This window comes from Mustela lutreola, chromosome 7, assembly GCF_030435805.1.
Source record: "Mustela lutreola isolate mMusLut2 chromosome 7, mMusLut2.pri, whole genome shotgun sequence".
Taxonomy (NCBI): domain Eukaryota; kingdom Metazoa; phylum Chordata; class Mammalia; order Carnivora; family Mustelidae; genus Mustela; species Mustela lutreola.
Window position 1 is genome coordinate 109090169 of NC_081296.1, and position 12667 is coordinate 109102835.

The 12667-nt window shown below is 37.7% G+C and overlaps 1 protein-coding gene and 1 pseudogene across 2 annotated transcripts in view; one reads left to right on the plus strand and one right to left on the minus strand.

Moving 5' to 3' along the window:
- WDHD1 (WD repeat and HMG-box DNA binding protein 1) overlaps positions 1–12667 on the minus strand; it is a 66266-nt gene that overhangs the window by 43003 nt on the left and 10596 nt on the right. Inside the window, exons 4-7 of one of the 2 annotated variants that reach the window (XM_059182150.1) lie at positions 5770–5921; positions 4530–4641; positions 4307–4357; positions 3200–3295 (exon numbers count right to left, since the gene is read on the minus strand). In XM_059182150.1, coding sequence (XP_059038133.1) covers positions 3200–3295; positions 4307–4357; positions 4530–4641; positions 5770–5921 — 411 coding nt within the window. Of the gene's footprint in view, positions 1–3199; positions 3296–4306; positions 4358–4529; positions 4642–5769; positions 5922–12667 lie in introns of those variants that run through there. The other variant, XM_059182151.1, reaches the window with a different exon arrangement.
- LOC131837356 (U4 spliceosomal RNA) lies at positions 12108–12273 on the plus strand (annotated as a pseudogene).

Here is a 12667-nt window from a genome sequence, read left to right on the forward strand (position 1 = left end):
ATAGGGGAAAGCAGGGGAAAATGAAACAAGACAACCAGAGAGGGAGATAAACCATAAGAGACTCTTAGTTTCGGGAAACAAACTGAGAATTATTGGAGAGGAGGGGTTGGGAAGGATGGAGTGACTAGATGATGGACACTGGGGAGGGTATGTGCTATGGTGAGTGCTGGGAGTGTGTAAGACTAATGAATCACAGACCTGTACCCCTGAAACAAATATACATTATATTTTAATTTTAAAAAAAGAAAAAAAAAGGAATACCAGGATTTATTTAATCAGTTCCTATTAATAAATATTTAGGATGTTGCTATTCTTTTGCTACTACAAAGAGTGATACAACATTTTCATTATACATACCCTGCAGTGCATATATATAAATATGCTTACAGGATTTATGCCTAGAACTAGTACTGTTCATTCTGATAAAAAACTGCCACACCTACTTCCACATAGTATATAATCAAACTTTTGATGTTTGGACATCTGATAAATGAAAAACAGGCTATCACAATAGTTTCAATTTGCATTTCTTTTGGTATGAAAGGTTGCATATACTTTCATATGTCAAAAGTCATCTGTATTATCTTTTTCTATACACTGCCTATTCATGTCCTTGACCATCTTTCTATTAGGATCTTACCAACTTGGTTTTTTTTTTTTTTTGAAAGGTTTTATTTTAGGGCACCTGGGTGGCTCAGTCATTAAGCATCTGCCTTCGGCTCAGGTCATGATCCCAGGGTCCTGGGATCAAGCCCCGCATCGGGTTCCCTGCTCAGTGGGAAGGCTGCTTCTCCCCCTCCCACCCCCCCTGCCTGTGTTCCCTCTCTCGCTATATCTCTGTCAAATAAATTAATAAAATCTTAAAAAAAAAAAAAAAAGAAGGAAAAATTTTATTTTTATTTATTTTTCAAAAATCTTACTTACTTATTTCAGGGAAAGAGGAAGAACACAAGCAGGGGTAGACAGGCTGAGGGACAGACTCCCCGCTGAGCAGAGAGCCCAATGTGAGCCTCAATCCCAAAACCCTGAGATCATGACCTGAGCAATGCAACACTTAACCAACAGAGCCACCCAGGTGCCCCGAAGATTTTACTTTTAAGTAATCTCTACACCCAACGTGGGACTCAAATTCACAACCTTGAGATCAAAATTTACATACTCTTACAAACGAGCCAGCCAGGCACCCCAGATCTTACTGATTTTTAAGAACTTTTTTTTAAAAAGACTATTTATTTCTTTGAGAGACAGTGTATGAGAGAGAAGACTAGTGGGAGGAGAGCAGAGGGACAAGCCAACATTAAGTGTGGAGCCCAACACAGGGCTTGATCCCAGGACCCTAAGATCTTGACCTGAGCCAAAGTCAGACACTTAACCTACTGAGATACCCAGGTGCCCCGACTTATAAGAACTTTCTGAATTTTAAGAAAATTAACTCTTGGGGCACCTGGGTGGCTCAGCTGGTTGAGCATCTGCCTTTGACAGGTCATGATCTCGGGGTCCCAGGATCAAGCTCCATGTCAGGCTCCCTGCTCAGGGGGTCTGCTTCTCCTTCTCCCTCTGCAGCTCCCCAGTTGTGTATGCTCTGTCAAATGAATAAATAATAAATAAATAAAAAATTAGCTCTTTGTCATATTTTTTCAAACATTTTTCCCAGTTTGTCATTCGTTCTTTGAAATATTTCATACAAAAATGTGTACTTTTTATACCGTCAAGTTTATTAATCTTCCTGTAAAATTTCAATTACAAAGAAAAATTGAAAGAATTATATAGCAAACACGATTCATCATGTAGTAGGAAGCCTTTAAGATGGTTCTCAAAGATTCTCAGCTCCTGGTATTCATACTCTTTGCCAATATATTTACTCAGTCTTCTTTTCTTCACCTTTCAATAAACTAACTCTTTACATACTGGATCTATTTCTCTATTTAACAGATATCTATCCATGACTCAGTGGCACCCTTTAATTCTCATAGCATCATAATATGTGTATCTGACTAGATTAGACTCCAACACTTTTATTTTCTAAGACTTTGTTCTCCACATGGATTTTACAATAGCTCTACGGTCCCCTTCAAACATCTTACTCATATTTCACATTTGAATGTTCTCTAAACTATAGGTTAATTTAGGAAAGAACTGACATCTTTATATCGAAAATTCCCTTCTAAAAATGGAATATATTTTTCTATTTAAGTCTTCTTTTACTCCTCTCGATAGCACGTTAAAGTTTTCATTATACAGCCCTTTCACATTTTGGTAAGTTTACCCTTGTTAATTCAGCTTTTTTGATTTCACAGTAAATGCACCATTTTCCCCACTATATTTTCTAATAATTGTTTTTTAAAAAGATTTTATTTATTTGTCAGAGAGAGAGAGCGTGAGCGAGCCAGCACAGGCAGACAGAGTGGCAGGCAGAGACAGAGAGAAAAGCAGGCTCCCCACCGAACAAGGAGCCTGATGTGGGACTCAATCCCAGGACGCTGAAATCATGACCTGAGCCAAAGGCAGCCGCTTAACCAACTGAGCCCCACCATATTTTCTAAATGGCTATTTTTTATATACAGGATTGTTACTGGTTTTGCATATTAGTTTGTTTCCAAATGCCGTGGTGGATTTTCTTACTAATAATATTTTTCCCTCAGTTGATTTCTTAAGATCTTATATTCAACCATTTCATTTGTAAATAATAAGCATCCTCCATCCTCTTTTCAAACAATTCCTACCTTTCTATTGTCTATCAGGTGCTACTAAAATGTTAAATGCTACTAATAAAGTGGTAGACATAACAAGACTTTCCCGAGTTGTTCCATTATATACAAAATAAAGAATATAAAATTAACTCATACAAAATGTATGCTTCAGAAAGAACCTTTACAAAGTTAACATGTTTCTTTTTTTTAAAGTAGGCTCCATGCCCAGCGTGAAGCCCAACCCAGGGCCTGAACCCACAATCCTGAAAAATCAAGGTCTGAGCCCACACCATCAGTCACACGCTTTAACAAAATGAGCCACCCAGGCACCCCCAAAGTTAAAACGTTTCTTAAAGCATTTCAATACTTATTGGTTGGCTTGGGCACTAAAACTTACAACCTAAATGAAACAGTTATAATTTCAAAAACTAATTCTACTATTTTCACATTCAAAGTTGACAAGAACTACAAGGAACTAAAACAAAGGTTGAAAAGTAAGAGTCACTTACCTTCCCACTTTTTGGCTGCCAAGCAAGTCTGCAGATTGATTTTGCATTTATCACATCATTGCATTTTTGTAGCAGTGGCCAACTAATAGTACAAGTCTGATATTTTAAAAAAGAAAATTTATTTCCCTTTATGAAACTTCTCCCAAAGAGATATGCAGAATGGAATATATTTCAGAGGTGCTTTCTTCAACTGACATATAGCATGAAAAAAGCAACTTGATTCACTTTCATCTAACTATGATATATGATTGACCTAAATTACTTTAAATAATTCAGAGGTATAAAAAGCACAAATCTTAAATATTTAATTAAATAAGTATATTTCCTATATAGAATAAGCAAACAATATACTCACTGAATACACGTATATACACACATGAAAAAAAAACTCGATACATTAAATTCTTAAAACATCTACAAAATTAAAGTTAAGAAATCTATAAAATGTTAAGGTATCAAAGTCAACTCTTTATTTTTTTTTATTTTATTTTTTTTTAAAGATTTTATTTATTTACTTGAGAGAGAGACAGTGAGAGAGAGCATGAATGAGGAGAAGGTCAGAGAGAGAAGCAGACTCCCCATGGAGCTGGGAGCCCGATGCGGGACTCGATCCCGGGACTCCAGGATCATGACCTGAGCCGAAGGCAGTCGTCCAACCAACTGAGCCACCCAGGCGTCCCCAAAGTCAACTCTTTAAAACAGTTCAAACATGAGCAGAAAAAACAGTGGCTATTGAGGCATACCCTGTGGGGGATACTTTCCTCATCAGCCACATTATCTCTAGAATGCCTCAGGAAGAATCAATTGTTCCCTTTGCCAATCCAGAGACCACTTCCCAACAAGTGGTAGTTCATAATAGAGTAAATATATACTGACAGATTTTTTTTTCCCCCACCGATTTATAAAACCTAAAACTGAAATATAAATCTATTTCCCATGTGATTGGGTATAAACACAATTACCCTTCAACACATTTTCACATTAGGTTATTACAGGATTTGATCAACTATAAAGAAAAAGAATTATTAATTTGACTCCATGCTATGTAATATCACATTTAAGGCAGAAATGAGCACAAAGTTTTAAATTCAAATTGATTAAGTTTACCTGATCTGAAATTTGCCACACTTTGACAGATCCATCACAACTAGCTGATGCCTGCAAGAATAAAATAAATTTCTCTATGGTTACAACCATAATACCATAAGGTAATTGGTGCAACTGATAAACCAAATAGCCTTTTTATCAACTGTGTGAAATTTTTCACTAATTCCCTTATAATTTTAAAAATACTGAAAAAAAGAAAAGAAGAAATGGAAAAAATGATTACCAGAAAGATGTCCTTAGGATCAAAGGAAAGACTTAAAACAGGAGCATCATGTCCTCGAAATGTTTTCTGTTGGCTGCAATCTATCACATCTACAACTTTGAGTAGAAAATCACTATGAACAATAAGAGTAATGTATAACAGAGTATTAATAAATACCCATGCAAAAACATCTCCTACATCTACCCAAATATTTCAAAATCACAATACCCAAATACCCAAATATTTCAAAATCACAAGAGTAAATGTCATAATTTCTTTACAGCAACATGTAAAATTTGGCATCCAAATTTAAGGATCTACTTTTTAATCTTGGCTCTGTAAAGATACTAAAAACACAACTCAGGATTTCCCTTTAAAATACAAATACTTCCTAAGTGGCTTCCTTCATTACACCTTAAGCTTCTATTATTAATTAATTAATTAAAGTCCCAACCATTTTTATTTTTAAGTCACAGCCACTTTTAAGAGCACTATGTCAGGGGCATCTGCGTGGCTCAGCTGGTTAAGCAGCTAGCTGCTGATAGCGGCATAGGTCATGATCTCAAAGTCCTGGGATCCAGCCCTGTGTTGGGCTCCATGCTCAGCAGGGAGTCTGCTTGAGATTTTTCACTCTCCCTCTCTATTCCTCCCCCTCCTCATGCACATTCTCTCTAAGATAAATAAATAAATTCTAAAAAAAAAAGTACCATGCCTTTTATTCCCCTCAGCAATTCATTAGTTCCTTTCTTTTTTCATATGACAAATAAGCATAAAGAGAAACAACAAAAATTCTGACAACTGAAGTTCTTCCCAAAATGATTTTTAAAATTTCGTATCAAACTATCATGTTTCCCCAATCTTTTTCAGCATTTATTGAACAGGCTGTCTGCAAAACAGTCTATCTCAATTAACAAAGAAGCACAAGGTTGCCCTCAAAAACCTTTACTAAAGACTTGAATATAAAAATTAGGCAGGGTATCTGGTTGATTCAGTCAGTTAAACATCTGACACTTGATTTCAGCTCGGGTCATGATCTCAAGGTTGTGAGACAGAGCCCCACATCAGGCTCTGAGTTGGGCATTGAACCCACTTAAGATTCTCTGTCTTCCTCTCCCTCTGCCCCTCCCCACCGTGCGCGCGCGCACACACACACACACACACACACACACAGGACAGAGTACTGAAAATGTTACACTGAAGCCAATGAATGAGGTCATTCTGTTCTAATATTACTTCCTTTTCAGGTATCAGAGGGCCTTACCTAGATCCAGCAGCAACTTTTCCACCATCCCCATTAAAGACCACATGGTTTGCATTTGTGGTGAAGCGAGTCAATATACCATCTGGAACTCCTTCAGGAAATGTGTGAACTTGAATAGTATTATTAGATACTGCAGTGACCAATTTCCCATTCTAAAAGAAACATTGGCAAAAAAAAATCCTAATCAATTGAGTCTCTCCATACTTTAACAATCCTATAAAAAACATAAAAGCTTATAATTGTACTTAATGTCAAGAGAAAAATCATCATTCAATGTACAAGTTTCCTGAAGTACCTATTAGCAAAAAAAATTTACTTACTACCTTTACACAATTTAATTCTCACTTCATCAGTCAAATTTTTAGCCTCTGAATTTTCATTTACTTCTGACAAGAAAATTATTTAAATAGTATTTTTATGCATCCCCAAGTGTCATGAAAGAGACTCAAGGGAGCTTTTCAGAAAAAAAAAAAAAAAAACATAGCTAGTCTCAGTGAGGGAACAGCACATCAGAAGGTATGGCTGGACTACAGCATTGCCACTGTGTTTCCACAATAAAATCATCAGATATCTTTGGAGTAAGTAAAATCTAAATGCAGAATCCATGGCTTCTCTTTAAAAACACTAAGTAAGAAGACAGCAGAATCAGAGGATCCTAAAAAGAATACACTTATAATGATGAACAGTGTAAAATGGTTGAGAATTACTATATTGTACAACTGGAACTAATATAACACTGTAGGTTAACTATACTGGAAGTAAAAATATAAACAACCTTTTTAAAAATAATAAAAACACTAAATGAACAGAAACTTTCAGGATCTGAAAATGATCAGCAGATACCATTGCTCTGCATAGATTTTGGCTAAGAATCATAAAAGGTCAAGTATCTGCCCTAGAACCTTAATTTTATTACTTACTTCTCTAGGAGGAACTAAGTCCTGACAGACTAAATCATCGTCTACCAATGCCTTACATGCTCTAATAAATCATAATCAATTATTGAGATTAAATGATAACTGCCAAAGAAACAAATTACTCAAGTTTATTAATAAATATCATACAGCAATAGGTCTCAGTCATATTTACATATGTAAGACCCTCCTCTTGTCTACAACACCTGCTCTCAGTCCAGTGGAAAAGAAACTTGGTAATACAGTGACATTTTACTACATAGAAAAATTGGGGAAGATGTCTACATCTGTTCAAGGAACAGTACAGATGACTCATATTTGAACTATAATATATACTTATCTTCAATTACTGGAAAATCAGTGAAAAAAACTGTTTATGCCTACTTTGTAACTACTCTTCAAGTAATTAAACAATCCACAATACACTAAATCTATCAGAAGCTAATCTAACAATAACTTAAATGTGAAAACAAGAAGAGAATTCAGGAAAAACTAACCAACTCAAGACAACACATGATGCTACATGTTCTTTGGCAAAACTGCAGAAACATCAACTATATGTATGCATGTACAGGAATTTTGCAACCTGGCTGTGCTTTACTTGGCAGAGAGATCTCTCAGTGGAATCCAACTAAGCATCCTCAGTTAGATCTAGTAAAGAATTCTGGTAACCATTAACTGGTCCTCCATTCATGTGAAAATATTAAAGTATATATCTATACTTACTCACCCAAGAGACCTGAATAAAGGATGTGCTTTGAAGTCAATTTCCAACAAATCTACTGGGAAACCAAATCATTATCAGTCCTTTCTCAACTAGTAAAGCTAAAGAAAATTAAGCACTCAAAAAGAATCGGGGATCTGGTCAGATCACTCTTCTCCCTAGTAGACTGGAGAAGAATGGGTCCAAACACAGGTTGACTTGAGCTCCAGTCCAATAAATATTTTTTTTTATTTATTTATTTGACAGACAGAGATTACAAGTAGGCAGAGAGGCAGACAGAGATAGAGAGGAAGAAGGAGGCTACCCGCTGAGCAGAGAGCCTGATGTGGGGCTCAATCCCAGGACCCTGGGATCATGACCGAAGGCAGAGGCTTTGACCCACTGAGCCACCCCGGCGCCCCTGACCACTGTGTTCCTTACCAACAGAGTCAACTGACCTTCTTCAGACCTTTGACCTTTCCATGAATAAAATGGAGGTAATTTCACATACTTCCCCGTATCTTTGTTAAAAGGCCTTGACAATGTAAAATACTATGCAAGCTTTAACTATTACTACCAGTTGATTCATCTCATTTTTACTGTTTTTGGAGAGTGATTTTTTCTCCACTTTGTTCTCAAACAAAACGTCTGACCATACTTCCCTATACCAATGACTCCAAAAACAGAAAGTATATTTATAAGCAATTATATTTTAAAAGGAAATCTGTTGTAAAATTTTCAGCTTCACATGGCTGTGTGGTAAAGTCATTTCAATGAAGTACCATAAACTCTATTCCTAAAGCCAAAGAAAACATTTAAGCACAGACTATCAGACTTGTAGTGGATTGAATAATGGCCCCCAAAAGACATGCCTAAGTCCTAAATCCAGTTACCTGGATTTTTTAGAAATAGTCTTATTTAGAAATAGGGTCTTTGCACACATAGTAAATTAAGGATCTAAATCTAATGACTGGTGTCCTTATAAGAAAATGGACAGGAGATTTGAGACACAGAGAAGAAGGCAATGTGAAGAGAGAAGCAGAGATAGGAGTGATGTATCTTCCAACTAAGGAACACTGAGGATAGCTGGCAACCCACCAGAAGCTAGAAAAAAAGGCATGGAACAGACGCTCTCTCAGGGTCTTGGAGTTAACCCTGCCCACACCTTGATTTCAGGCATCTTACCTTCTGAACTGTGAGACAATAATTTTCTGTTGTTTTAAGCCATTGAGTTTGTGAAAATTTGTTACAGCTGCCCTAGAAAACTATTACAAGACCACCTTTTTTTTTCCTTCTTTACAGTTTTTTCATACACAAATAATGCAGTGCATACATACTGTATAAGAAAATTTAAAAAATGAAATTGTTCTGGCCAAAGCATGAGTTTCCCTACTCTAATGAAATAATCTCCACTAACATTTCTAACTTTCTTATGTACATTTATGTATATATGTATCCTTTATCTTAAACATAAGACTACACAATACAGACTACTCTGCAACTCTCTTTCATTTTTCAACTCATTGTAAATATCTTTGCAGATATATAGTGCTCACTCTTTTTTGTGGCTACATAAAAATACATTTCATGGGTCTACCAAAATTTATGAAATAGAGACGTCTGGGTGGTTCAGTTGGTTAAGCATCAGCCTTCAGCTCCAGTGATAATCCCAGGGTCCTGGGATCCAGTCCCGGACCTGGTTGGACTTCCTGTTCAGCTGGGAGCCTGCTTCTCCCTCTTCTTGCCGCCCACCTTGGGCTTTCTCTTGCCATCTCTCAAATAAATAAATAAAAATCTTTAAAAAAAATTTTACAAAACAAATTCTCTCCTGAAGGACACTTCAATCAGTTCTAAGTTATAAACAATAATTTTAAAAATATACTTGACCACACAAATAGAAGGAATATAAGAATTTCCTCAGGGTAAAGGGTACCTGGGTGGCTCAGTTGGTTAAGCAACTGCCTTCAACTCAGGTGATGATCCCAGGTTGTGGGATCAAGCCCCATGTCAGGTTCCCTGCTGAGTGGTAAGCCTGTTTCTCCCTCTGCCTGTCCCTACCCTTACATGCGCTCTCTCTGACAAATACATAAATAAAATCTTAAAAAGAAAAAAAAAGGGGGGGGGCACCTGGGTGGCTCAGTGGGTTAAACCTCTGCCTTCAGCTCGGGTCACGGTCTCGGGGTCCTGGGATTGAGTCCTGAGTTGGGCTCTCTGCTTAGCGGGGAGCCTGCTTCCCCCTCTCTCTCTGCCTGCCTCTCTGCCTACTTGTGATCTCTCTCTGTGTGTCAAATAAATAAATAAAATCTTAAAAAAAAGAATTTCCTCAAAGTAAATAGCCAGAAATGACCATGTGCATTCTATGTTTTATACACAGTATGAATTCACTCCCTTTTTTTTTTTAATTTGAAAGGGGGCAAATGAGAGAGGGGGAAGCTCCATCCAAGGAGCAGAGGAGTATGACAAGACTCCTTGTTTGTTTGGTTTTTTTAAAGATTTTATTTACTATTTGACAGAGAGAGACACAGCCAGAGAAGGAACATAAGCAGTGGAAGTGGGAGAGGGAGAAGCAGGCTTCCTGCCAAGCAGGGAGCCCGATGGAGGGCTCCATCCCAGGACCCTGAGATCACAACCAAAGCCGAAAGCGATGCTTAACAACTGAGCCACCAAGGGGCCCAAGACTTTTTGTTGAGGACGAAGCCTGTCATGGGGTTCCATCCCACAACCCTGAGATCATGAACCAAGCTGAAATCAAAAGCAGGTCAACCTACTGAGTAGCTCAACCACTGAGCCACACAAACATCCCTCAATTTACTTCTTAAAAAGCTCCCCAAGCACACCTGGGGACTTGATTTCAGCTCAGGTCATGATCTCAGGCTCATGAGATGGAGCCCTGTGTGGGGCCTACTTAAGATTCTCTCTCTTCCCTCTGCCCCTCCCCCCACAAAAAACAAACAAACAAACAAAAAAACCCAAAACTCCCCAGTTACATTTCCAGCAACTGTTGTGCAATACTGTAAAATAATAGAAAATACATATTGCTCTCTGCCTCTTATTCCTGGCAGAGTTCCTAAAACCCTTGAAATTTCCTAAGTGATAAGACTACTAGGCAGTTTTTGCTCTAATATTTGGTCTTTGATCCCAGTTCCCGACACAAGTTCCTAAATTCCCTGAGATTTCCTGGGTGATAGAAAAGACCCTTCAAAGGAGGCAATTCTTGGTGGGCTCCTGGATAGCTTCAGGATGAGGGCTGGTCATCAAAAAAATCAAACCATGATTAGAAACAGAACTTTCAGCCTTATCCTTCCTTTCATCATCCAAGAAAGGAAGAAGGGCTGGAAATGGAATTAATAATCAATTATGCCAATATAATGAAGCCTCCATAAAAATCCCAATGGTATGAGGTTCAAAGAGCTTCTCAGTTGGTGAACACATCCCCATTAACAGGAGGGCAGAGGATCCCAACTCCATGGGGGGAAAAAAAGCCTTTCAGACCTTCCCTATGTACTTCTTCATCTGGCTGTTCACCTGTATCCTTTCTCTATATTTCACTACATAATGAACTGGTAGGAGTGTTTCCCTGAATTCTGTGAGCTACTGTAGCAAAAGACTGACTCCAAATAACTGGGATCCTCTGATTTATATCCAAGTAGGACAGATGCTGTGGGTAACCTGGGGACCTACTACTTGCAACTATTATCTGAAGTGGGGGTCAGTCTCATGGGACTGAGCCCCTGAACTCTAAGGTCTGTGCTCACTCCTGTCAGTGTCCAAATTGAACCGAACTGTAGGACACCCAGCCAGTATTACAGAAAATGCTTGGTGTAGGATAAAAAACCCACACACCTGGTGCTGGAAATGTTATGAGGAAGGTAGTAGTGTGAGAATAAAGGAAAAAGATAGGAAAGTGTTCTTCCTTTACAAATACTTACTTCTCCAAACCCTCACTAATACTGGAATTAGCAATATTTTTCACCCTTGCTAATCTGATAGAAAAAAAAAAAATTCAATTGTTTAATTTCTACTTCTTTGCTTATTAGTGAAATTTAACTTGTATCTAATATATATTGATCATTTCTATTTTTCCTTCTGGGAATATATTTTCCATTATATATGACCATTTTTTTTTTAGATTTATTTATTTGAGAGAGAAAAAGAGCACATGTGAGAATGCACAGGAGCGGGAGGGAGGAAGAGAGAAGCTCAAGCAGACTCCATGATGAACATGGAGCCTGACACAGGGATCAATCTAAGCCTGAGACCACCACCAGAGCCAAAACCAAGAGTTAGAAGCTTAACTAACTGCACCACCCAGATGCCCCTATATAGGACAATTTTAAAAGAACATCTTAAGTATCTAAAGACTATCTCATTCCTCTACCTTAATGAACCTGGGTTTGAAAAAAACATGAATTCTGTGAAAATACTTTTTTTCTACCCAAATACAATACACTCAAGTTAAAATTCATCACAAATAAAAAGCTTAGTGGTTTTTAGATACTTAGTTTGCAAAAGTCTTCTGAAAACATGTCTCCATTCTCCAAATAACCTACATATCATTCCCCTATTTACACCTTACATAAAACATTAGAGGGGCGCCTTGGTGGCTCAGTTGATTAAGTGACTGCCTTCAGCTCAGGTCATGATCCCGGAGTCCCGGGACTCCCGCATCAGGCTCCCAGCTCCATGGGGAGTCTGCTTCTCCTTCTGACCTTCCCTCTCTTAGCTTTGCGCAGTGGCACTATTGTAGCCAATGAGGTTTATCCAAGGCGCAATTATTGCTAACTGACCTCCCCTCTGATGCTCTCTCTCACTCTGTCTCTCTCTCAAATAAACAAAATCTTTTTAAAAAAACAAAACATTAGAAATATGTATATGTCTTGAAAAAGTTAAAATATTCCTCTTTTCTTGTGTAAATGGTTGTCTAAATTAGTGAACTAAAAACTTGAGAATGCCATGGAGTTTTCTCTCAAAGGGAAATAAAGGGAACATTTAAATCTCAAAAGAAAAAGTATAATTTCTTGCAAATATTTTAATTGGTTTACCATTAATAAACCATTTATCACCTTTAATAAACCATTCAGATTTTATTTTTTTAATTTTTATTTAAGATTATTTATTTGACAGAGAAATAGGGAGAATGATGAGGCAAAGCAGCAGGCAGAGGGAGAAGGAGAAATGGGCTCTCTGCCAAGCAGGAAGCCCCATGCAGTGCTCAATCCCAATAGGACCTGAGCTGATGGCAGTCGCTTAACCAACTGAGCCGCTCAGGTGCCCCCCATTC